The sequence below is a fragment of the Lethenteron reissneri genome, chromosome 16, assembly GCF_015708825.2.
Source record: "Lethenteron reissneri isolate LAM-NWPU_2019-01 chromosome 16, ASM1570882v1, whole genome shotgun sequence".
Taxonomy (NCBI): domain Eukaryota; kingdom Metazoa; phylum Chordata; class Hyperoartia; order Petromyzontiformes; family Petromyzontidae; genus Lethenteron; species Lethenteron reissneri.
The window spans coordinates 8,179,169-8,204,852 of record NC_083794.1 but is presented as its reverse complement, the minus strand read 5'-3'; the positions used below and the strand labels follow the sequence as shown (position 1 = coordinate 8,204,852).

General features: G+C 46.6%; 2 protein-coding genes across 2 annotated transcripts; one reads left to right on the top strand and one right to left on the bottom strand.

Annotated features, from left to right (window-relative positions):
* Positions 1 to 7,751: 7,751 nt before the first annotated feature.
* Positions 7,752 to 13,586, top strand: LOC133342916 (ADP/ATP translocase 1). Its single transcript, XM_061552304.1, has 4 exons — positions 7,752 to 8,011; positions 10,970 to 11,456; positions 11,936 to 12,076; positions 12,596 to 13,586. Exons 1-4 carry the CDS (start codon positions 7,901 to 7,903, stop codon positions 12,751 to 12,753), a joined length of 897 nt encoding a protein of 298 aa, XP_061408288.1. The 5' UTR covers positions 7,752 to 7,900; the 3' UTR covers positions 12,754 to 13,586.
* Positions 13,587 to 13,931: 345 nt separating this feature from the next.
* On the bottom strand, positions 13,932 to 25,563 carry LRP2BP (LRP2 binding protein). The gene is made up of 9 exons (XM_061552303.1): positions 25,166 to 25,563; positions 24,218 to 24,286; positions 22,343 to 22,458; positions 21,539 to 21,652; positions 20,871 to 21,013; positions 18,980 to 19,085; positions 18,540 to 18,763; positions 16,649 to 16,814; positions 13,932 to 15,069 (listed from the first exon to the last, which is right to left on the bottom strand). Exons 2-9 carry the CDS (start codon positions 24,267 to 24,269, stop codon positions 15,004 to 15,006), a joined length of 987 nt encoding a protein of 328 aa, XP_061408287.1. The 5' UTR covers positions 24,270 to 24,286; positions 25,166 to 25,563; the 3' UTR covers positions 13,932 to 15,003.
* Positions 25,564 to 25,684: the final 121 nt, after the last annotated feature.

The window sequence follows — 25,684 nt, the reverse complement described above, 5'->3', positions numbered from 1 at the left end:
CTAGCTTCATCAGGCGACAGCCAGATTTGTGGAAAAGTCCACCTGTTTCATTCCTTATATAGAGGCGTAGATGTGTTGACCACACACCGGTTAGTGCTGTACTGGTGACGAATTGGCCACGTTCTGTTTACGTGACAACCTTTACTAGTTGGCTGTGTTGGGTGGTGGCGGGTTTTAACGACACATTTATATATTTACACGATCTAACCCAAAAACCTCTTATGGATGATATTGGTCGCGAAAGCCTACGTGTTAAAAACGCCCTTTACATTTAATTATAATTAGCATTTTGAGGGCACGTTCATGCAAATGGAATACAGCGTATTTTCACACTGTTCAGTATTAGTACAAACCCGGATCCACACCTGAATGTCACCCTCAAAAGTGCATGAAATATTTAATGGGTTATACACGCGGCTGAATTTCTCACTTGTTATAATCTGAAGTGCTGCTAGGCTGCCTTGCAATAAGCACTACCACGAGAATATAAGGTACACATCCATAATACTATATTATCGTGGCATAATTTAAAGTTCTGCCCTTCAAGACATCTGGTAACCCTAAGCACAATTCATGCCAAACAAATTGCCACACTACCACACACCACATCGGTATCATGAAGGACACAATAACGTGAGATTGGATATGGTGTGCCAATATACTTTATCCGGAACAGAACCCCAGACTATTCTGGGTGGAATGAAGCACTGCACTGATGCGTTTACGCGACATGGGCTGAAGCAAGTATTCCAGGAGGCTGTGTGTCGCTGTGTGCTTGTCATTCATTGTAGCTGGATTCAAATGCGGTGTGCGTCTGCACAGGCTGCTTTGCGAGAGCACAGGCGTCGGGGCAGCACAGAGTGGCAAGCCCCCCCCCCCCCAGTGTACGCGGCCTGTTTAATTAATGTCATTAGCTCAGTGTGTAGTTGGCATGGTCCCTTAGTGCAAGGGGGATACGAAGGCAATCCAGTCGCACTACCTGCGCATTCCAAAGCTACGCCAAACTGCGTCTGATGCCGTCACATTTTGAGACTGAAGGTACTGTCGTCTTTTATTTTGACAATGCAAGTACCCATGGATGACATGAGAGATTTTGAAGAGTGGAGACTTTTTATTGTTTTACTTGGCTCAAGGGTCAAACGCCATCTCGTGTTGGCTTACACTTCCGAATGACCACATCGCGGAATACAAAATGTACAAGCGACAGCAATTAAAATGGGTGGGTTGTCATTGTCAAGGAAGCAACAGAAAAAAAACCATTTATGGTGTTAAATGGTAAAACTCGCATGACTAGAAGCGTCCAAGCCAAGTGTGACAGGCGTGTGTGGGTGCTGAAGGGCATGGCTTGTTTGGTAGTGTTGGTGTCACAGAGGGTAGGGGCACTGACAAGGACACTGTCACACTAGTGTGCACACATATTTGTGTGGATGAGGGGAGCGGTGGTGTGGTGCGATGAACCCGGCCATGTGAGTTTCATTCCTGGCTGTATCTAACATCAGTGGTGAACATCTGAACCAGTCCTGAATCTCTCCGAGGTGGATTCAGCCTTAAATGAGTACATGGTGTGGGGTATAACCATCAGCACTGGGGAGAAAAAGGTGGCCGGACGAGATATTGGCCACTCTAACCCTCTATTGACCATGCTAGCCTTAATAGGTGTTCGCTAACAGCAATGACCCTAGCCTCTGTTATCAGGCCATCATGTATGAAGTATATTGTGATAGTTTTCAGTATCACCAGCAACATACGTGTATTTCTGGAGTGTGATTTTGAACGTGCACCATAGTCCTGAGCCAGCATAATCGTCAAACTTCATAAAACAGATACATTCTCAGAAGTAACTTAATAGCCTCGCACCTTGCTGTAACAGATACTTAACTGACTCAAGGTTGTGTAATTCTGCTAAGTGGCATTGTTCTTAATGGGAGGATCAGAATGTAGGTCTCGTCTCTTGGGAACCATTTGCACTGCACCTGTGCTCATTATTTTATCACTCGCCCTTCTGACATGACCTAATGCAAATAATTAAGCTCAACCTTTTTGGCCAAAGCGTTTCTAAAAATACCTCTGAGGTGGAGATTACCGTAGTTTGCAACTGAGAAATAAAGATGTAACCTGGCTATACATGGAAGCCCCTGGTGCAGTAACACATTGGTTCGCTCACAGAGCCATAAGTCGAATTTCACGAATTCCCGTTCATGGTTAACCTCAGTCGCGAATGAATTATGGTAAAACAACCCCTGTGGCCGACATCCAGCATTGGATTTACAAGAAGACTGTCAATGTGTTTTTTATATATGCACAAGGACATCAAATCGGTTTTGCTTAACCAGTACAGGTTTCGTCATGTTCAGAAGGTCTGCTGCAGTGGAGTGATTTCTGCTGCCCTGACAACACAGATTGAGCCGGCTGAGTGGTTATGTCACCGCAGCCTGTGTAGCGGGTCCCTGCTGCTGGTATAGGGTTCAGTGTGCAGCGGGTTCATCAGGGCAGTGTGTCGCGGGGTCATGCAGGAGAAACTCTCCGGCTCACTCTCGACTGAGCCTGCCTGGTGCAAATAGAGCCGGAGCGAATGCGAATGGCACGGATAGTTACCCCAGCAGCCGGCACTTGTACGTGAATATTACCGGAACGGTGCTGAGGGTACAGAGAGAGACTTTGGTCGTCGTGGTGTATGCAAGTTCTGTAAATACCTTACCGCTATAGTCCTGTTCAATGCTGGCTTGTGCTGCCCTAAACTATAATATACCAATAACCCTACACGTAACACCTTCCCTACATTTAACCAACATTTAGCAATTTCCGTATGCTTAATCCTAACCTTACATTTTAATGACAATCCTACACTGAAACCATAACACTAAGTGAACACTTAACCCTCATCCTACACATACACCTAATCCACACTTACCATTAACCATACACTTAGCCCTAAACTTACTCTAACACACAACTTTTAACAGTTAACACCAACCTCTACCTCACCCTCATTCTAACCTTGATCATTCTTTATACCCATAAGGATAACTATAGCTTACACTTAATAATTTTGACAATAAACACTAACCTGTACTCTAACCTTAATATTACCCTTAACAGTATCTCTAACCTACAATTATCCTTTGAGAATATTAACACCAACCAACCCATAACTATACCTCTCGGTCTTGTATGTACGAATGTTGAACTTGTTTCGTACCGCACATTGCCAACCGTGCGGAAATCGGAGCTCTCCACTTGCTCTCTGTGATAAAACACCCTAACAACCCCTCATTCTACCTTTGCCATTTTTACGTGTGGTCAGTAACCTACACGCGTAACCTTTGCGACGATTAGCGCTCACCTCCCTCGAGCACTCCCCCGCATGGCCCACGAGCAGTCCAGGATCAGAGTGTTCTCGCATTCGTGATGGGGAGAGAGAGGGGGGGGTAGCACATTGCGTCCAGAGTTTAATCATTCACCGAAACGAACTTCAGACTCGACATTCACCTCTGTCGTGTGACGCTTTTCAGTAATCGGTGGCCCAACTGGGATCGGCGTCCTCTCTCGCCGCCGGTCTTTGCAGACCGGCAGCGTTTCGTTGTAACGGGCCTCTTGACTCTGCTGATGAGACGAGGAAAGACAAAACGTGTGGCCCAGAGTTTTCTTGCCGAAGCAAGAATGATGATACAGCACTTGGCTGGGTGGAGAATAAAAAAAAACCCACATTGCTTCAGAAGTCCCACACCGCCTGACGGATGAATCTGTGAGATGTTCACCGTGGGTTCCGTTTTTGAGAGATGTCCACCGTGTTTTTTGTGGGCTCCGTGCTACGTACGGTGCGAAAGAAGTTCAACACACGGTGCATTAGTGCTCACGCTCGACGTGCTGTGAGATTGTTCATCTGTGTGCGCACGCTTGACGTGTTGAGTGATGTTTGCTGTGTGCTACGTACGGTGCGAAAGAAGGAAGTTCGCGTTGTTTCTTGTCGTAGTTATGAGTCGTCGTCACTCTTAGCTGTGGGCCCTGTGCCGTTGCCACGGTGAGGCCCCAGCAGTTTGAATGTCCTCGTTGCCAGGACAAGCGCAGTCGGCTCTCGCCACGACACTCAACCCCCAAAGCAAATACACAAACACACGTATCTTACACTCAGGGGGGGGAAGGGAGCGGTGGCGGAATGGTTAGCGCACTAGGCAACGAACCCGGCCACCAGAGTTCAATTCCGTGGTGAGTGGCATCTGAACCGGAACGGAGGCACTGCATCACCAACAAATCCCTCGCTGACCAGCGTGGTGATGAAGTATGGGGAAATCTACCAACATGCCCGTGGAAGGGCCTCCACGTGAAGGGCGGTGTAAATTATTATAAACAAATTGTGCTAACACTCTCGCACGAAGCTTAGTTAAGGGGAACAACAAGAATGCTTTAAATGTTATGGGTCAGGCGATTCGATATTAGATGACAGGCATCAATGCAGTGATATCACTGGAGTGTTGTCGTGGAGCGTCTAACTAAGCAACCTCTAAATAAAAATAATCCAGCAGTTCCACTAATAATCAGTTCCAATAATCCAGCAGTTCTACAGCTGGATTATTTTTTTTCCGCCTGAGGATGACCGCTTGTGTTGCGATCGAAACGCCGTGATATATTATTTTTTATTTAATTTTTCTACCTACGTGACTTTACCGAAAGAACCAAATGGTATGGATTCCTGCAGTCATGAAAGCTTCAAATCAAGATTGAACCTCTAAAGAGTTTACAAATTCTTATCGGGCATCTATGGGCACAGCCAAGGCATAATCATCCATGGGTTGAGCTTTTACCATGTGGGGTTGGGTCTGAAGCACCATTATTAAGGCAAATTTATCATAATACAGAGCAAGGGGAATCGTTTTAATTGATTTATTCATCCTCGATAAATAGGTGATAGAGAGGAAGACCTGACAGAGAATGGCTTGATGGCGGAAGATATTGGTGCCAGAAAGATGTGGCACTACTTGAGCATATTGGCACAAGACAGAGGAAAGTGGAAATGACGAAACGTGCAGTGGACAACTACGGACTATCTGCCCATGGACCGTGATGATGGTGACAATCCACTGACACTCTTCTTTTTCAAGATCTGGGAGATGCCAGCGGGTTTTCCCTTGAAAACGGCACCAGCATGGCAACGTTTAACGAGGCTTTGGGGTTACAAGTTCAATCGGGGATTAGTTTGCGTGGGCATTACCAGCTCTCACGCTGGTACCAATGGCACGGGGTTGCCGGGAATTACCACGAATATTAAAGTCGCCCTGTATCCATCTCCCCGCAACTGGTGTGTGCATTGCGTACCCCCATCCGAGCACGAACCAGGCTCAATTTTCCTTAGCCGAGCTCCCGAGAACTGACACGGAAAGTGAAGATCATGCAAGAGTTGTACTACACTTCTTTGCTTCCGCGTCTGTGCTCCCTACCTTCACCAACCCGCACTGCCCAGCGTGGCGAAGGGTCAAATGACCCCCACAACCCACAGAGGCACGAGGAGGCTACTCATCCAGCAGTTTATTGACATTTATCCGGAAGAGACTTAAGTCTTTTTCCAGGAGGTCAGTTTTGGGCAGTTCACATTTAAATCGAGTGCTCTTCGTGTCGGAGGAACCCGGAGTACCGCATCCGGAGAAAATCCAAAGGTCGACATAGGTTCAGGAACCCACCTGCAATACTGCCATATTCCCAACTCACATCCCAAAGCGTCCCCCGGAGTTGAACAAATTGTTGTATCTGCTGCCATTCATCGGCCCTTGTCTCCCAAGCCCTGCATTTCAGAGGACGCGCCTACTCTTTAAGATTGTTAAATATTATGAGCGATGTCCGTCACCGGTTGGTGACCCCCCCCCCCCCAAAAAAAAACGTGTCCGCACCCGGCACACCACGTCTAGTATACCACTCGCTACGGATGTAGATACTAGTTACGTGACGATCACCATCGCAGAACATCCATGAAATAGAGCCTAGCAGCTCATAGGGCCCTTCCTGCCGAAATAAATCAACTCTTTATAATAAAAAAATCGACCCAGTAAATATTTCAGAAACCGGCACACCACATCAAGTATACTCTCTGCTATGCTTGCGGCTTCCAAGTGTATGTCATGGACCCCGGAGGACGCTGTTCTCAGCGAGACATTAAAGCCACACCGGTGGCGGAGGAGGTGTGTGGGGTGGTGAGTGGGTGGGTGAGTTCTGCCTCGGTGCTGGAGAGCGGCCACGCCGTGCGGCGATGGCACCACAGCACCACGTGGACGTCGCGCTCCCAGCGGCCGGTCGGCCGGATGGAAGGGGACGTCTGCCCGGGTAGCTGCGCCAAAAACCCGGCGGCGCCTGCGAGCCAATTGCGAGCGACGCCCTGGAGGCGGGATGGGGGGGGTCATGACGCACGGCGCCGCACCCTCAAGGGCAAACGCCACTGTACAGCGGCGGGCACTCATCGGCGAACATGCACCCGGCCCGGTGGGTTAATAAGGGGGACTTGTATATACAGCTGGGGGTAACCTAATATCCACAATGACAGCATTGAGCAGTGACACCAAGCACCTTTTGCAGATTCTTAGTGGAGGGTTTTTTTTTTGCTGGGTACAATAATGATTTTATTCCGCGAGATTCGTGACTTACGATTCGAGAAAGCCATGGTTTTACAGTCTCCTTGGTTCCATGAGCCTTCTGTGATAATTTGCACGAGTAAATAGTCATCGATATTTTTTTCACGCTCGAATCAGTGAATGTCAAGAATCGATCAATCGTTTGCTAAGTTTCAATGAAATCGCGTTTTTCTGTGAGCCAATTCACAATTTGCATGAGACCGTTATCTAATCCGCCACTCACGATTCGACACAACGAATTATGTTCCCTGCCTTAATTGCAGCAAGGCATGTGCTGGAGATTCCTACAAAGGTCACAGACATCGCGAAGTGACCTTCGGCATGGGCTCCACGTGTTCCCGCGCTCACCTTCCCGCGCCACGTGCAAGGTTAACGCCAGTCGACCAATCAGCGCGCAGAGATTACATTACTGACACGCCTACGTCACATTCTGCCGGCCAATCCGCGGCGGAAGGAGGAAACCCACGCCTCTTGCTATGACGTAATAACAATTACGCGCCAAAAGCAGTAAGCTGTGATTGATAGATTATATATTGATAGATGATATATTAATGATTGCCCTTTAACCAGGTGGGAGGCACTATAACGTGGGTTCCAAAAAAATACACAACCTACAGCAATAGAGTTTGCAGTTGAATAAACGCAAATCACGTACCACGTTTGTCACAAGGCACGTCAAATGTGTAAAATTATCCGCAACTTTATTTTAAAACTTAAATTGTCTTTTGGGTAAAAACATATTTTTGTACACGCCCCTTTATTAATGACGTCACGACTTCGGTACACGCCCCCTTCCCCCCCCCGCATGCTGCTGCAGTAGTGACGTCACCCATCTCGGCATGCACGTGACACAAAAAAATCCCCCCCTCCCCTTCCAGTCCCTCAACAAGACGCAGATCCTGCAGTGAAGACGTCACACCCCCCTTTTCACCCCCACCCCCTGCCCCCATTCACCGCAACGAACGCTGCCCGCCAATCAGAGCGCTACAAATCCCGTCAGCTCCCGGTCCCCCCCACCTCCGCGCGGGTTACGTAACTCGAAGTCACGCGCGCGCGCGTCGACCAATGGGATACGGCGAGATCTGACGGTCGTATTCTCGCGAGATTTCAGCGGGTATATATAAGCTCCGTGCACTCCGCGTCGGCCATTTCGTCCGACAAGGCGAGGCAGAACGTCTCAAGACTCGAGCAACATCAACCTAACAAAGAGTCTTAACCACGAAAATCCCAACTGTTAACAAAAAAGTAAAAGTCTTAAAAAAAAAAGAAACTAAAGAGAAACCATGACGGAACAAGCGATCAATTTTGCCAAGGATTTTCTCGCGGGCGGAATCGCCGCTGCGATTTCCAAGACGGCGGTGGCGCCCATTGAGCGAGTGAAGCTTCTGCTGCAGGTACCGTATCTCGCAGTAGCACCGGGGTGGTGGTGGTGGTGGAGGGGGGTTATCGATAGTCGTGCGGGGCACAGCTATTGACGCTTTATCTCTGTGAGACTGAGGGAAGGGGGGGAGGCACACGGAGCCGGCTCTCGTCGCATACGCGGCGGCCTCAGGGGCAGGGGGGGGGGAGCAGCCTCGCTAAGATGGCGGCTTAGAGGTGACCCCGTGCGGCCGCCGGCTCCGTCCTCCTGTTCCTGTCGTCGGGAACGACGTCGGCTTTCCCCCCCCCCAACTCCCTTGACTTGTAAGGTCGCCCCGTTGTACGTTTAATTTCCACGGAGTACAATTGGCCGGCACCACCGACATTTTGTGTTTTAAACCGTCGTTCAACCCCCCCCCGCCCCCCAATTTCCGCTGGAGGTGGTTTCATTGCCCAGCTGCCGCCCCGGTTAATGATAATGATGCGTCTATTAATCGATAATATACGCGCCGTGTGTTGCGGTGGACGCTATAAATGCTCCGTGGCGTTATTCGCAACAGGAGGTCTTTGTGTGTCGGCGTTATAGTCCAAAATATTAAAAATCGAAAAAAATGCCTGCAAATGACTTCATTTTATTAAATATAATTATCGACCCCCTACTTGGGAAATAAAATAACCTTAACATGACCCTGCCTATGTTGGCCTTTGCCAACCGTATATAGCATGATCGATGCTACTCTGGTCCAATTTTAAAACCAGCCACTAGTGTCTTTAATCGTCTAATGTATGGTACACATGCAATGCAGTTATGGGATCATCGCATTAATTGTACAACGTATATACGCCATTGTATTTACACACGCAGTGAGATGTCTACATAGAGTATTACACAGGATGGGTGGGTAGGCGAGACACAGTTGGTTCGTCTAAACTCTAAAGTGTGGTGAGAATAGAGGGCATTGCGGTATTTTTTGGCCATTGGGGGCATTCATAAGCGGAGGGAAGTGGAGGCTTAAAGTGGTGGTCCGAAATGGAGAGAAAGTGACATGTCAGGAGGCAGCAGCTGAGCGGGGAGCCACTTTGAGGGCCCAACGATACCGCTGGCTCTCGTATTTAACATCAATACACCTCCATACACTTGATGTACATCTTGCATGTATCCTGTCGATTCTCTGCGTGGCTGTACTGTCGAGGAGCTTTACAATGGCTCGGGATGAAGAGTGGGGGATGGGTTAGAGATGAATTTGAACGCCCTGTAATGAGGGTAATTATTAGGACGGACATTAATGGGTTTTACTAACTTAGTATTAGGGCGGGCATCGGGGAATTGTTTGTAGTATCTAGTTCCTATTACCGATTTAATTCGTTTATCCGGGATATTGAGTTTAAAATTGTTAAAGTTGGATGCTATAATTATAGCCGCTTTTCACGCTGCATGTCTTAATTAAAGCTCGCAGATTCGCGCCTCTGTATAACCACGGAATCATTGGACGTAGCTTTGTTTCATGAATTAAAAGACCCTCTGTTGAGCAAACGTCAATTATTAAATGATTCCACGCATGAATTCGCGCTCGCAATGACCTGCCGCCAATGGGTTTAATCTTCCCGCATTAGAGCTGCGTAAAGCCCTCACGCATAATTCATTCAAAGCCAAATGTCCCTTGTTGGCTGCTGTAGCTGGTTTCGCTATTGCGAACGGCGTTGCAATTAATAATTGAACGAGCTGACCTTGCCGGTGAGGATCACATTCATAGAAGCTGAGCGGACAAGGGTCGCGTAGACTTCGTCAAGGTTGAAAGTTGAACCCTGTATTTCTGATCTGGTTTATCATAGATTACGCTTAAGCGATATATTTAGTGCTACAGTTGAGCACATTAAGCCTGCTTTAACAAAGGGTTAGACATCTGTTTGAGCTCTTAAGTGAAGGTGTTTTATTAAACCGGCATCATAACTTCTCGACGCATCGTACATAAGATTAATACTGCGTTTTTAAATACCAACCTTTGGTCTGGTGAACAAAGGTCCGTATCTCCGCAATCGTTCCGTTGATTTATCAGCACATCCCAATTAACAAATCTTTCACCGATTCTCGTCTGATGAATCTGACAAATACAAGTCGGCACATTTCCTGGCGTTCCAGAACGTCCTCTGCCCATATAAGGATTCTTGTGAGGTTCTTTTCATTTCCCCCCCGGAGGCAAAGGAGCACACGCCTCTGAATTCCTCGTTCCGTGCCGATTCCACCAGCAAGCACCCCTTCGCCTGAAGCCATTCATTCAGAGTCGAGAGACGGAACCGGCTTTCCCACCGAATAAAAGACGATGGGGTGGGGTGCGTTGCTGCGTCCTTGCAATGACGTCCGTCAAAACCACAGCGATATTTAACGCCTCGTTAGGGGGCGCAATTTTCTAGCTATTCACGCGGGATAACGAAGACAAGATGTGTAATATATTTTACTGGGTGCTCGTTTCATGCTAAGGCAAGCTAGGAAGGGCCCAGCCACGTTTAATACTGGATTCAATGCATAGTCAATTCTTACCCGTCAGTATATTAGTGATGAGCTGCATAATTCAACACTTGCTAGAAAGCCTAGGCACAAATTCAGACGCATTCTGCCAGCACACGTTGAATTTTCGCGCACCGTACGTAGCCAACCGTGGTAATTGGAGGTGCGAGGGAAGGACAAACTATAAACACAAAGCGGATCTAAAGAAATACGTTTTCAATCTATCGCAAAATCATTCCAGATGGCCGCAGAAGCTCATTTCAAAGTACGCGATGAAGTGGCCATCTTTGCTCCACGGCGAGCCAAAAGCTGCTGCGAGGATGACGGGAGTTCGAGTGATCGTTTATGCTCCTTGACGAGATAATTGGGTCGTCTATGTAGCCGATTGGTTAAACGTATATTTTTCTGTAGCATCTAAATGCAAACTGCATCTCGATTTTGCGCGGTGATTGATGCGATCTCCATTGCCCTCCCCTCTCTCCCACAGGTGCAACATGCCAGCAAGCAGATTGCCGTGGACCAGCAGTACAAGGGCATCATCGACTGCGTGGTGCGCATCCCCCGAGAGCAGGGCTTCGTGTCCTTCTGGCGCGGCAACCTGGCCAACGTGATCCGCTACTTCCCGACCCAGGCGCTCAACTTCGCCTTCAAGGACAAGTACAAGCAGGTCTTCCTGGGTGGCGTTGACAAGCACAAGCAGTTCTGGCGCTACTTCGCTGGCAACCTGGCGTCGGGCGGCGCTGCAGGCGCCACGTCGCTGTGCTTCGTGTACCCCCTCGACTTCGCCAGGACGCGTTTGGGCGCCGATGTGGGCAAGGGCAACGCGCAGCGCGAGTTCACGGGCCTGGGCGACTGCCTCACCAAGATCTTCAAGTCGGACGGCTTCCGGGGGCTCTACCAGGGCTTCAATGTGTCCGTGCAGGGCATCATCATCTACCGCGCCGCCTACTTTGGCATCTACGACACGGCCAAGGGTGCGTGCATGCTTGCTCACCCATCCCCAGCATGACCTGCAGACTCTGTATGTTGCAGTGATTACTGGGATTAGTAGTCGGTGTTGTTGATGGCACTTATGGAAAGTGACAATTTCACTGTACTATGGCCAGTAACCAGTTCCTGTAAGAGACTGCAGTTAACCACGATGCAGTTAGTCCATTTATTAGATGTGTAAGCTTATGCAGTGACCATTACATCGGAACTCGCCACAACCAATAGTTACGGCACAGATAATGCAGTTAATCACAGCAGTTACTGCACTTGTCGTTAGTTATGTCACCGCACAGTGAAACTAGGAGTCTCATCAATACACATTTGATATGTAATGCTGGTAGCTGTCTTGGGCATAGCCAAGTAGACCTTGCAACCAGTAATCATGACCCCCCCCCCCCAACACACTGCACTCAATTGAATGCCTCTTTAAAAACATTGTTTTTGTGTCTGCCGGTGTGTGCAGGCATGTTGCCAGACCCCAAGAACACCCCCATCGTGGTGAGCTGGATGATCGCCCAGACAGTAACAGCTGTCTCTGGCTTTGCCTCCTACCCCTTCGACACTGTGCGTCGGCGCATGATGATGCAGTCCGGCCGCAAAGCAGGTGGGTTACCTCCATTGTTGGAGGTTGGGGGCTGGTTTGCACATGTGCAACGTATGTGTTAGCCGCAGCACTCTGGAATGGAATTTATTAATGTATGTTTGTAAAAAAACAGATTACTTGATTATGGGTTACTTGGCTTACAGTAAGAGCCAGCAGTGACGTTTCACGGATTGTCATGCATTTACCATGATGGGTGGCTCATTGTTCTCATCGGGCATTCGCTTTCGTAGAGGGTCAATGTTAGGCTTGTGATAATTGAAGCAATTGTGCTGCATGCACGTGCATATCCGCAGCATAACCACAATACCAGTTCAATACACTGGTGGTATGATTGCACTTGATAATTGTGTCGTTATCAAGGATATGGGACTTATTTTCTCAGGGGACGGATATTTCAAATTTGCCCACTGCCCAATAGTCTGTCTATTGCTTGGAGATTCAAACATTAAGTAACGGTCAGCCAAAAATGTACGAGTTGTCGCAATGCTTTAATTAAACAAACGATTACCTGTCGTGCAGCTGACATCATGTACACGGGAACCATCGACTGCTGGAGGAAGATCGCTCGCCAGGAGGGCACTCGCGCCTTCTTCAAGGGCGCATGGTCCAACGTGCTGCGCGGTATGGGTGGTGCATTCGTGCTGGTCCTCTATGACGAAATCAAGAACGTCATCTAAGCGACCGCGAGCGTGGCTGCTCTGCGCTGCTACCCTGCTCTGTTTCATGCGGCCGGCAGCGCCGAAAAGGTTAACTATAGCCAAAACCGCTCTTTATTTTTTTCTGTCGAAAGGATGATAGGTTTTTGTTTGCGCCCCTCTCCGTTCCACATTTTCAAAACAATAAAACTTAAGAGGGACATGAAACACAATTGATAAGCTCTTTGCTCCTGCAAACTTCTATTCCGTGTCCATTTCAGTTGCACTGGCTGGTTCATTGTGCGTGGAATTCCCCATCTTGTGACGATGGTTTTTGGGTTGTTGCCCTTGCCTGTTTTGTGAAGGTGGTTCCATTGTGCTTTCTGCGCGCGGGACAGGCTGCGTCTGTATTCCCGCTGTTGGTCACAGCTGTTGTGCCCACCTTGTGAGCGGTGTGCGGGCAACACCAAATGAGTTTAAAAGAATGACAGTGATGAATCAGAAATTGAAACGTGGATTTGGCTTGGGATAATTTTTTTGGACATGCTTGACAAGTGCGATGGTTCAGATTTGCTTTCCAACATTTCGGTTTACGGTGATGTTTTCTTTCTAAATGTCGGCGACGGTGGCAGGGAGGACAGACGTTCATTCCAGTAACAATGCGATGATGCAACTGGTGTACTACACATTCAAGGGACCGACTTTGTCTAAATGTCTGAGATTTGCATGTAAAATGTATTACCATTCCACACCGCCTTCTCCACTGTCGCCAGCTGTCTGTCTGCAAATGTTGCCATTTGAGCCAGCCGGTCTGTACATTTTTGTAAGAGGAAAAGTGCAACAAAAAGGAGAAATAAAATATTTGTTGGACCACGGTTAAGTTTTTCTGTGTCTGTGCACAATTGTTTAAACAACTTTTATTTATGACTGAGTGAGGGGGGGAGAATGTGGCTGTTGAATCTTATCTTGGAATCGTAATAAAGGAACCTGACACGACACCTGTGTGGAGCTGATGTGGCTTTGACACTGCATCTGGGTCCATGTCCATAGTTGTAGATGTGCATCTCGTGGAAGGGCCTCCATTTGAGCACAATAGGTTTATAGAGCAGTGGCTGCCAATCTGTCCTGACCTGCAGACCACCATACCTCCAAAAAACACTTGTAACATCGGTAAAACGAGGGCGTTTTGTGAAAAAATATCCCATCTGCAAGAGTTTTGTGGGATATGGCCTTTAATGACCACAGGTTGGGAACCAGTTTTTTGGGGTATTACAACATTTTATTTTTCAGAAGCAACCTGGCCACAAATGATAGTCCATGAAGTGGCTTATGTGAAAATGTATAGCAGCCAAATACTCAACACTTCAAAAATGTGGGGGGGGGGGGAAACTGAAAGACGCGGAGAAAAATCCATGACCACGGGGAGAACATGCAAATGAATATACAGCAAGTGTCGGGGTTGGGGGTAGAACAAGACACATTACCAGGTGAGGTAGTTAACATCTCACCACCGTGCTCCATTTGGCCACATGGGCCCATAGGTCTTAAAAGAAATTGGAATATATAGAGAACTCGCCACAAATATGCCAATTGACAGGTGGCAGCATCCCTAAAAACATGGGTGTTTTGATTCCCAGGTTTCCCAATCAGCTTGTCCAAGTGTTCGAAAGTGTCCACCATCAAGGCCAATTAGGCATTGAGATGTCTGCCTAGCATTCCACTGCTTTGCATTGGCGTTGAAAGCCAGTATTGGTGCCTTGTCACTGGCTGCTCATTTGTGGATAAGACTTGTCCTGCTTTTACCAAGTTAACTGTCCTCTGTCAAAACCAACTTAAAATAGATCAGTGTTCCACAATGAAAATCTATCGAGTCATAATTTCCCTTCATTTATGGAGGAAACCAAGAAATACGTTTACGTAATTTCCTATGTAGATTTACGGATAGCATAAGGTAAGTAGCTTTATGCCACCCGACCCTGAGTGAAGATGTCAGGATCTCAAGCTTGAGATGCTGATCCATTCGGAGTAGGTAAAATGTACATTGATGGACAACCACACCATCTTTGGTAATGTTAAAGTTTGGTTCCATAGACACTCGACAGGACTGTGTACTATTTGTAATGTCTTGAGGTAATTTTGCTGTATAAAAGTGCTTCACGGTCAACTCTAATACCTGAAAATGCACATAAATAATTTAACATAGTGCACATCTTGTGATGCATTCAGACGCTTAATTAGGAAAAGGATCATACGTGTGACCAGATAGATGCAGGTGGGGCGATCTCCGCAGACTCACAACTCCCCGTGTGTCACTTTGAGTTGAAACTCCTCGGTGATGTCTGGGTCAAACTGGAAGGCCTGCAATTCAACCAAACAAGAGGGAATTTGCATTGTCAAAATGGTTTGCATTAAGAGGAACACTGGTACTGTACTGATGTCAGCCCAAAAGGGTTTTGCAACACTTTCAATACGTCGGAATTGTTTTTAGTGCTGTACTGCCACCACCTGGCCACATCACAAAACAACAGGTTTGGGAGTATGAAAACATAAGAATAGGTTTCACCCTTTTTTATTTTTTCATACTTTGATATTGGCAAAAAACGTCCCAGGTTTCGGAGTTTCACAAACTTACATTTTTAGCTGTACTTGCCTACTATTCAGCTAAAGTGCTCAAATTACCTAAAATGTGAAAATGTTTACAGAAAAGTGGCTTCACATTTTAAAATTTAAATCATTCGTAAATACCGCTGAAAACAAGTATGAGTGAGATTAAAATAAAAGTGTTACGTGAATCAAATGTTTTGCTGCTTCAACAGCATCAAGGTTTACACCGAGCATCATCAGGATGTTCCGATCTCAAGTGAAAGCCTCGGTATACAAGTGAATAGGTTTTCCCCTTTTTCTGGCAACAAAACAGGTGTTAAGATGCTAAAACGCCAAACTGAAACCTTTTACAACGAATCATGTGTGCATTAACCACAATACTTGTGCTCAGAATGCAAACAAAAAAACATACTTTGATAGTATATGCATTGTCTTTGAAACTGATTGGTCGACACCAGAGACAGCTTTCGAGCCTAGTCTCAAACTGTTCGACCAGAGGACGCCAAAAGGCGAACAGCCAAAGCTGTCTCGAAAGAAAGCTGTCTCTGGTGTGGATCAATCAGTATCAAAGACAATGCATATACTATTAGAGTATTTTTTTGTTGCATTCTGACCACAAGTATTGTGGTTAATGCACACATGATTCCTTGTAAAAAGTTTCAGTTTGGTGTTTTAACATCTTAACATCTGTTTTGCCAGAAAAAAGGGGAAAACCTATTCTCATATTTTGGTACTGACAATTAAGGCATCATATGTTTTAGGTCAAAAAGTTGCCGAAAAGTATCCACCTGCCACAAAGTGGACATCTGGGATTTTGTGGCATCACTTGCAAGAGAGAGACAACACACGCGTACAGGTGTGTCTTGGGATCTGAATAAGTATAACCCGTAAAAACAAAGTTTTTCACTATAAATCCTTTATATGCGTGGCAGCGAACTTAATATAAAGGATTTAAAAATATATTCGCCTGTGGAGGACACGGGGATCGATCCCGCGACCTTTGGCATGGGAAGCGAGGGCGCTACCAACTGCGCTACTCCACCACGGCCTGTGGAGTGGTTACGCTCTGGGCTCTTGCACTGTGATGTTCAGCCAAAGCCATGAATGCGTTCTATTTGAATATATGTAAAATACAAATTTTTTGCCTAAAAAGTGTAAAATTTTGGGAATTTTTTTTCACGAACAATAATTGTCTGGCACAACGAGTCTGTGTGGAAAATGTCAGCTCGATTGGATCACGGGAAGTGGGTTAAAACACGACCGAATGATTTGCACGGTCCTAAGCAAGCAAGCACGCAAGCAAGCGAACTTAATATAAAGGATTTAAAAAGACCTTGGAATAGTAGTGCCGAGCCCGCACCGCGTCGCGTGCCACACCCTGGCCCAACTCCAGACAGCGTCCGTAGTAGAACGCAGCCATTGCGATGCCTTTGCTGATGTACGTAGGGAGGCAGTCGGTTTCCCGAGCCACACGTGCCACATCCATGGAATCTGCCACCCTGTTCGCCACACAGTGGCAGCTGGAGGTCACTCAACTTCAATTACAAAACGACTTTCGAATGTCAGTCTTAGATTTTGACATTACAATTTGGATTGATATGTCAAAATGCTACAACATGGAGACCCCGCACAGTGTCAGAAATGCACTATATGTTATACACGATGTAGCAAACAGTGGGTATACTTTTAGAAAGAAGTTAGTCATAAAGTTCAGGAAGTTCTTGAGAAGCAGGTGTCAGTCGCGTACACATCCATTTACATTCCGCATATCAGCAGTGACAGCTCGTTGCTTTGAGTTACTTGTTACATTGCATTTTTAAAACGACATTAGCAATTACATTTCCAATATAGGAATCATGTACAGTATACAAATTTGGATTTGCAAATGTGATATGAATTTCTTTTAGATTTGTTTTAGATTATTATTTATTTTTAAGTAAAAATGTGAATGATGGCCTTTCATTTCCAGAATTTTCAATTTCAGTGTCTAGTTTAGTTTTCCCAATGTTTAGGTCAAGACGGACAGCCACATCGATAGACATCTCTAGTTAAACACTAAAGACAACAAAAACATAAATATCTCATCTTATAATAGATATAAAACTTTAAACTCAAATTGACAGCCCATAATGTACACCCTAAGTAAATATCGGCAAGGTAATAATGTTTGTGTTTCATCTTCCTTTACCTGGGCAAGAGACAATAAAGATAACACCTCTTGCAAAGGAAAATTGCAGGAATAAAAAGTGGGATAAATGTATACATTTAATGACAATGCTTATAGTGGTGTTAGTGATTTGTCCATGTAAGCCATATGGTCCTGACTAGGGATGGAGTGGTTCACTCCCAACCTTAATTGCCTTCAATGAAATTAATTATCCCATTATCTAGTTTAGTCTTCTATAATTTGTTATATTAGCTTACATATAACATTTGCATATGGTTTACATGCATGTATCCTGTTCAATCGTTGAATGCCTACTCTAAGCACTGTTGTATCATTAATTAAGTTTTTTTTTTTTTTCAATAATATACACTCTTGGATAAAGGCCTCAGCATGCTGTCTTGGTTGTGGGAGTTGTTTTACAATACTTCACCCCACTGGTCAATTGGTGAAGGGTTGGCAGTCCAGAACCACCGGGTTCAGATTTTACTCACCAAGCCCAGCAATCGAACCCCAGTTGATGGATTCCTAGCGCAGTACGATAACCAATGTTCCACCGCTCCTCTCTGCTCGTAACAGCAAAGGCGCAAGATCGAATTGGATGGAGGGAGTGTGAGACAAAGACCTGCCATTGGGCAGAGGTGTAAATAAGAAGGGAAGACTAAAGATAATGCAGTGCGCATCTCAGACTGGCAAATGGTGGCGGTGGTCGTCTTCTTTCATATGGCTGATGTAGATGCATCGCAACAACTACAATTTCACATTCAGGTGGTCAAGCAAGACAACCGCGCCAGGAGTAGCGGAGAGTATCGCTGTGATGTCTCCTTCGTATTTGTGGATCGGGCACTACGTCGTTATACGTTATACGGTCTGTACTGGATAACCACAGTCGCAAACTGGAGATTTTTTTTTATCTTCTATTTGCGCATCAGATATCCGCATCTGCCATGGTTTGTTCAGTGAATGCGGTTTATGGTGGACCATGATCTTCGTGGAAGATCTTCCGCGTCGGGTCTTTCACCAGGTGGCGGCGGCGGCGGTGTTGGAGCGTGTGCGTTACCGCGCGGCGAGCTCGGCAGCGCGCACGTAGAGGCGGCGTGCGTGCAGAAGCGCCATCAGCTGAGCCTGGGCGTAGAGGCTGCCACGCTGCGCTGCCTCTTCCAGGCATTCCAGCGCCGAGTCGGCGTCTCGCCGCACGCCCAGCCCCAGCTTGTACATGAGGCCCAGGGCGCCCTGCGACTCCACGCTGCCGTTACCACATGCCTCCGAGTGCCAGAAGAACGCCTGTGTGGGCACAAGGGCACGCGGATGCACAGACAAATCTATAATAATCATTATTATTTGAAGCACGGTGGTCTCCCGGTTCAGCCTCATTTCACTCAAAGCCGTACACAGACCTTGTCTAAAGCTCGCTCACTGAACTCTCGTGAAGCTTCACGACAGCTACTAGAAAAGCCACGCGGTGTGAGTTTTGGGCCAAATTTGGTGGGCGTTGCTCACCTTCTTCAGGTGCTGGCTCTCGGGGCGCGAGTAGAACATTCCCAGCATGCTCTGTGCCTTCACGCTGGCCAAGGGGTTCCCGTCATCCGCAGCCAACAGCCACCACCTGTGTAAGAGAAACATCACATGGTGGTGAACTCTGTGATCCAGAGCTTTGGATGCAAAGGCTGGAGGATCACATACAAGAGATATATCCGACTCTGTGTTCATACATTGAGTTTCTGTGTTCTATTGTATGCCAAGTGCTAGCCCAAGTCTCCTCGGTAGGATGGCTGCTTCCACCCGTTTGCTTCACCCAGTCGGCCTGAGCATACATGGGCATTGTCAAATTCTTCCCAAATCCACTGCATGGCAAGTTGGCCAGGAGATGGCAGTACAGCAAATGGGTTGCAAACCCATCTGTGTGGACATTTGAGTGTTATCCTCTAGCATGTGAGGGTTTTCTCTGGGAATTCCAGTTTTATCCTGCAACCAAAACACTCCTCTATATCGAAATTGGTCAACCATCCGAATGCAGTATCCTTATAAAAGAGGGTCTTGACACTCAATTAGGCTTTACCGGCTACATTAGTGGCTAAGTAAAACTAAATAAATTGTATTATTACACCTTACCACCGCTACCAGCTCAGGACATACAAGATGAAAGTGTCTAATGTAGACACATAATATCGAGGTGAGGGTTGTTCAACTTCAACAACATTGGCATTGAGAAAACACACCACCATATTCATGATAAATGTCTTAGAAAACGTAATTGAACCTTATGGTGGGAACCCAGGGTTCCGAATAAACAGAAGTCAAAATCGTAATTAATTTATTTTTGGCGACTCCGTCCCACCGCGCACATAAACGCCGCGACCCACCTGGCGCGGATCATTCTGTTGTCTCGTGTCGTCCAAGCGCAGCAGCGAGGATGAATGAGCAGAAGAGCTGAACAAGCGAATGCACTCCATGCTCGGGTATGGCCAGGATCATAATTCTTATCCAAAGCTCCTCAAACTGCCTACACGACTTAAGTCCTTTATTTGTCATAACGGTATGTGTAACACAGTGAAACTGCTCTCTTCATTATTATTTGTGACCTACCAATGTCTCCAGCTAAGATCAATCGATGACAATCCGATTACCTGTAGATATGTAACAGATGAGATGCGATGCACCATTAATTCCTCCTGTTTGATTATAATACTTCTCTTGTCCGTATGCATCTGTGCAGGCAGGTTTTTTTTGCGGTTAAGCTATAGTCCCCACATACCGCTCGTATCAATGCAGATAAGAGGAGTGGTGACCCACTACTCTGTAGAGTAACACTGGTATAAACGCTTGTTACATATGAACAGCGCATTGAAAACGCGTACTATTTTATGTACTGTTGACAAAGTGTGTTCACAAATCCACACTGAGAAGCACGATGATTGACAGAGGGATGTAAATTATTGTTTCGATAGTGTATTTAAATAGAGGTACTGCAGGTAAGTAGTTTTCAGTTTTAAAGGCATAGTTTAACAAGACAACACTTGCCACCATCCTTCAAACCCATTGGTCAAAAAGAGCACAGTTTTTGTTTACATAATATAATGTTTATGCGAGAGCCGGGGGGCTTATAGGACCCCGGGGTCCCACCATAAGGTTCAGAAATGAGCTAATGTTTCAGACAGTGACCATTATTCAGAGTAGAGTGAGAGGTGTTTTTGGTTCTGCGCTTGTACAACGACTGCCAACGTTTGCTCTCTTGTCTTCTGGCCCAATGATCCTTGCCCCATTTCCAGTGATCAATGCCTCTTGAATAATTCCCTGTACTGCATGACTCTTATCCTATGCTTCATGGCCCCTGCCACACCATGCTACTGCCCCTTCTCCCCTGCTCCTTGTATCATGTCCTGTTCCACACCTTTCTGCTTCGGTGTCCGACTGTTTGGCCCCGAAGCCGCTGAAGTGCGCCTGCCCGATGTTGAACATGGCAGCGTACTTGACCAGCCGAGCACGGCCACCCTCCATCTTCGTCACTCCCAGCATGCACTCCACCCCTTTCTCCTGTGCGTATCACGGTTCAAATGCCAAGTAAAAAAATACTGGAAAATTGGAGAAATGCATAGTGCATCACTCCTGTATTCCACCACGATTGAGGTATTCCCCCAATATTGAGTAAGGGTTGGTGAGAGAGTTTGGAAAACTATAAAATGTGAAGAGATTGGAAAATGACAATTTAACAAGTGGGTTTGTGAACCTGTCTGTGCAGACGTGTGTCTCCCCCTGTTTTCATGCGAGGGGGGTGTTCGTTCTACTCTGGTTTCTTCCCACAACTAAACTATAATTTTGTTTGGATATTGTATGCTCTTTAAGTTGCATTTGGTGTTAAAGGTGATGCTGATTTTAATAATTCTCATGGCAATGATGTTGACTGTGATGATGCTGACAATGATGCTGATGATGATTCTGATGACGATACTGGCAACGAATGATTATGCTGATGATGATAATCATTAATGATGTAGATGATGATGTAGGGGAGGTTGTGGTTGTGTCTGCGGGGTGTGTGGAGGTGTGCGTCTGTCTCACGAGGTCGACCGGCATCCCGAGCGTGTCGTAGTGCATCACCCCGAGCTGGTAGAGCGCCCGGGCGTCCGTGTGGCTCACAACCTCAAAGTGAAGGCGAGCGCACGCGAAACGTCCCTGATCGCACAAAACACACGCACGGACACTCACCCGACATGCACACCACACGGCGGTGACATGGCCAAGCGGTAGCGCATTCGCTGTTGCAGAAGTTCACGGTTCAAACCCGGCAAGCCGCCCTGGTTATTACTGCAGGTGTATTAACTGTACAAATATACGCCATCCGCATCACAGTGGATAATGGACATTAAAGATGTAATTTGAAACGAGTAGGCCATTGTGTTCCGACTCTATGGTCCACATTTGAAAAATTACGTGAAAATTACTAATTTGGAATTACACTACCAACATCGCTTCTTCCTGGCAGATGAACAGTATCCGTCTAAGAGACACAACACTTCCGTGATTGCCTTATGCTATAAGAATGGCATAAAACCACATTAATTCAACTATCATTATTAACACACACACAATATGAATGTACAAATAAAATAATTCCCTGTGTAGCCTTTTCACATGCTGTCGTTAGCGAACACCTGTGGAGGCTGCCTGGCGGCCTTTGTCTCACCAGTGTCGATGTTGACACACCATCCGACTGTTGCTGGCGAAGGTGAGTATGCTACGACTGAGCCACTTGCACTCGCCCAAGTAATTTTGCTGCTCCGCGCCATCGCGAATGCACATCACCCTCTCGTGACCCAGGCTTTAGGTGGTGGATCACTGTTGCTGCTACTGTGGCACCATCACCTTGTGGAAGTAGAGTTGCCCCAGCAGGAAACGCGCTTCCTGGTCTCCGGCGTTGACCCTCGCCAGCAGCTCCCGCTCCTCCTCGCTCAGAGCGTCGTCCACCTCACGCGGCGAATCTGACATCGAACACAACGCTCCGATGTTACTTAGAACTTACCAAGGAGTGTATCTCAGAGACATCATTCTGATACCCACCACAACGCTACATGATGAATTCGACTTGCAGTCATGGCTGGAATAAATCATGGCCAATGGTGATGGCATGGCACCCAAAGGAGACAACAAACCCGAGAGGAAAGCTCATGCACAAGAGATGTGACGGAATGTAGAGGTTTCCATCCAGCAGTGGATAAACAATGGCTGCTGATGGTGGTAATGATGATGACATAGGGACCAAATACATCACCTTCTATAATCACATGAACTTATTTTAAATTATTCATCATAAAAATAAAATGATGTGTCCTGGGCACAGCACGAATTTAGTTACAGGAGGGAAAAAGTTTCAGATTAAAACAATTCAACCTAAGACACCGCAGTCTGCTGTTGAGACCAGTGGTCATAGAATTCTAGAACAAGCCGAGAACTCTTTCCTTACTTAGGGGCAGAATGCGACTTCTAAATACATTTGTTGGGCAACCACACAATAACACACATCTCAGTCACTTCTGACTACACGATAACACACACGATAATATAAAAAAAAACACGGTGGCACCCTGTCAAAAATATTCCCCACAAGTACCCAATTTCCCCACAAGTGTGGCTAAGATGCTTGCATTCACAGATGAACATAACGTTTGTGGGACGTTTCGATGTGGAAGGCTTCGTGTGACCGTGGCCCCTATGAAATGTAATCGTGGGCTGCGTTCAGCCCACGGACAGTAAGCCCCCCAACCGTGGTTTCCAGATCAGCAGGAGGGTGAAGTCTCATTGACGGGATGGATGGGGCTTCATCTCCCCTGCAGAGGGCTCAGCCCCCTTTCTAAACTCCCACAATTAAGTACGAAAAAATGTTGATAAAGGAAAATATGTAACACTCATAGTCATAAAGCGATGGGCGTCAGCCTTTCTTCAAGTCAACGGGAACTGAGAGCTGCAACAGAATACTAATAGACAAAATCAAATCATATGCTCACTCATTCCGTTAAGCGTTTAACATTTGTTCAAAGATTAACATGGACTATGTTGTACACACACCCCGTCGCCCCATTCACCCCCGTGCCCCTTCGTTTTTGTATGCTCTACTTTAAACAATATCACACTTATTCTTAGGTTTTTTCGGTAAAGTCACGTAGGTAAAACATTAAAATTAATAAAAGTAAAATAAAATAATATAATAATTTTAATGTTTTACCTACGTGACTTTACCGAAAAAACCTAAGAATATGAATCCTTGCAGTCACAAAAGCTTCAAATCTAGAATCAATATCACACTACAGGGCTGGGCAAAGGTGCCCTTCACCGTAAACGTGCAAGCACAGTGACTGGTACCGCAGTGCAACACGAATGAGCTGAGAGGCAGTGAGTTCAGGGCTTGCGCTGAGCCACGCCAATTCACCTGCGCCTCTTGGCCACGGGGGTCGTGATGCTCATGACAATGACGAGGTATGTACAATACTATGCATTGAACTTCTTTCACACAGTACACAGCCAAGCGTGCTAATCGGAGGAACGGGGGAAGAACTAAAAACAAAAAAGCAGTTAAGACAGAAATACGTTTTCAATCCAGATTTAAAAGACGACGATGTTTATGAAGAGTTTGATGCCCCTAGAGTGCTTTAGGTTAACTGTGGCCAGTTACATTCATTAAGACAAACATCGCATTGTGCAACAGGGCCACTGAACCTCATCTCTGACGGAGCCATCCCTTACCGTGGCCACTGATGAGTGTCGGATTTGGCAAAAGTTCAGGGTTCATCGCCATGGCGAGCAGTCGGAGCCCTGTGAAGGCAGAGAGAGAGAGAGAGATCAGAGCTGGGCTCGTGTTACACGCGAAATCAAGACTGGACAGGTCGTCGAAATTCGAACCTGCAATATATATCTCTGCTTTCAATTCCAATGGAATTCTCGGCACAGCAAGATTTGCTTGTGTTCAGAACATCGTGGGGTGAAATCATCACGTGGTTGATATCGAGTTCGTGCACGTGTATTTACTCGAGTTAAAGGCCCTTGTTCAAGTGACAATAAAACAACGTCCAGCCACCAAGGTAGGAAACAATACGGGGCTTAATAAAACTCGTAAACACTGATCTTCACGACGAGAGTTAACAACGAACGACACAACCTCTCAGACGGTCATACAAGCATCAGTATGTATCCCTATGAAGATTATTAGATTACCCGAGGGCAGATTAGGTAGTCAAATCACCTTTGGCGGACCACTTTCAGGAACACCTCTGAATCATTGCCTTTAGCTAAATGTTCTGTACGATCAGGTCGTTGTAAACTATAACGATGACACGGGATGACACGATGAATGATCAACACACTTGTATTACCGAGTGCGAAGCTGATTACCACATCTAACAGGCGACCTCGCTTATTTAGCAGCTTGGTTCTCTTATTTAAACACAGTTACTGAGCACAGGCCCAGAACGTCAAACAACACGCGTATTGAAGTTGTAACAGGTAAGAGTTTACACGTTTCTTGAATTCTGAAAAGTTATTAAGAACCCCTAAATGGAAGAAATCGGTGGGTGGAGGAGGGGATTGACTGGCAATCATCACCCTTCCTCGGTCTATAAAATAAGTACTGTACCACAATGCTATCCTGCACCCCCGCCACATTAACGTGGAGTTCCCAGCACTATCACCAACTACCTAATTGGTCAATCTTGATTTCAATCTTGATTTGAAGCTTTCGTGGCTGGTCACCAACATCGACGCCGTGTGAGCCGGGAGGCGTCTGCTCGGCTGCTCGACTGAGGATATTGGAGAGTGATCGATACTGGAGAGAGGCCAGCAGGAGGTTGTCCTCAGGCTGATTGATAGGAGTGGAGCAGCAGCGATGACCGCTAATGAAGGAGTCGTCTGTGCCCAACGCCCGCCCGGCGTCGCCGTTGCCCGGGGAGACGACGCACGTGGGTGTCCTTCCGGAAGACGTCTGCAACTTCCGGAAGACGTCTGCAACTTCTGGAAGACGTCTGCAACTTCTGGAAGACGTCTGCAACTTCTGGAAGACAACCTGCCCTCTATTTGAAGGCAGCTAGCTACCATACTCTCTGCCAGTTCTGAAATACCAGCTGGGGGTTTTCTGGAGGACGGCTGCATATTCAGGAAGACCTCTGGCGATTCTGGAGGACTTGTTATATAACTGACGTATAAAGTAATGCACGTGTT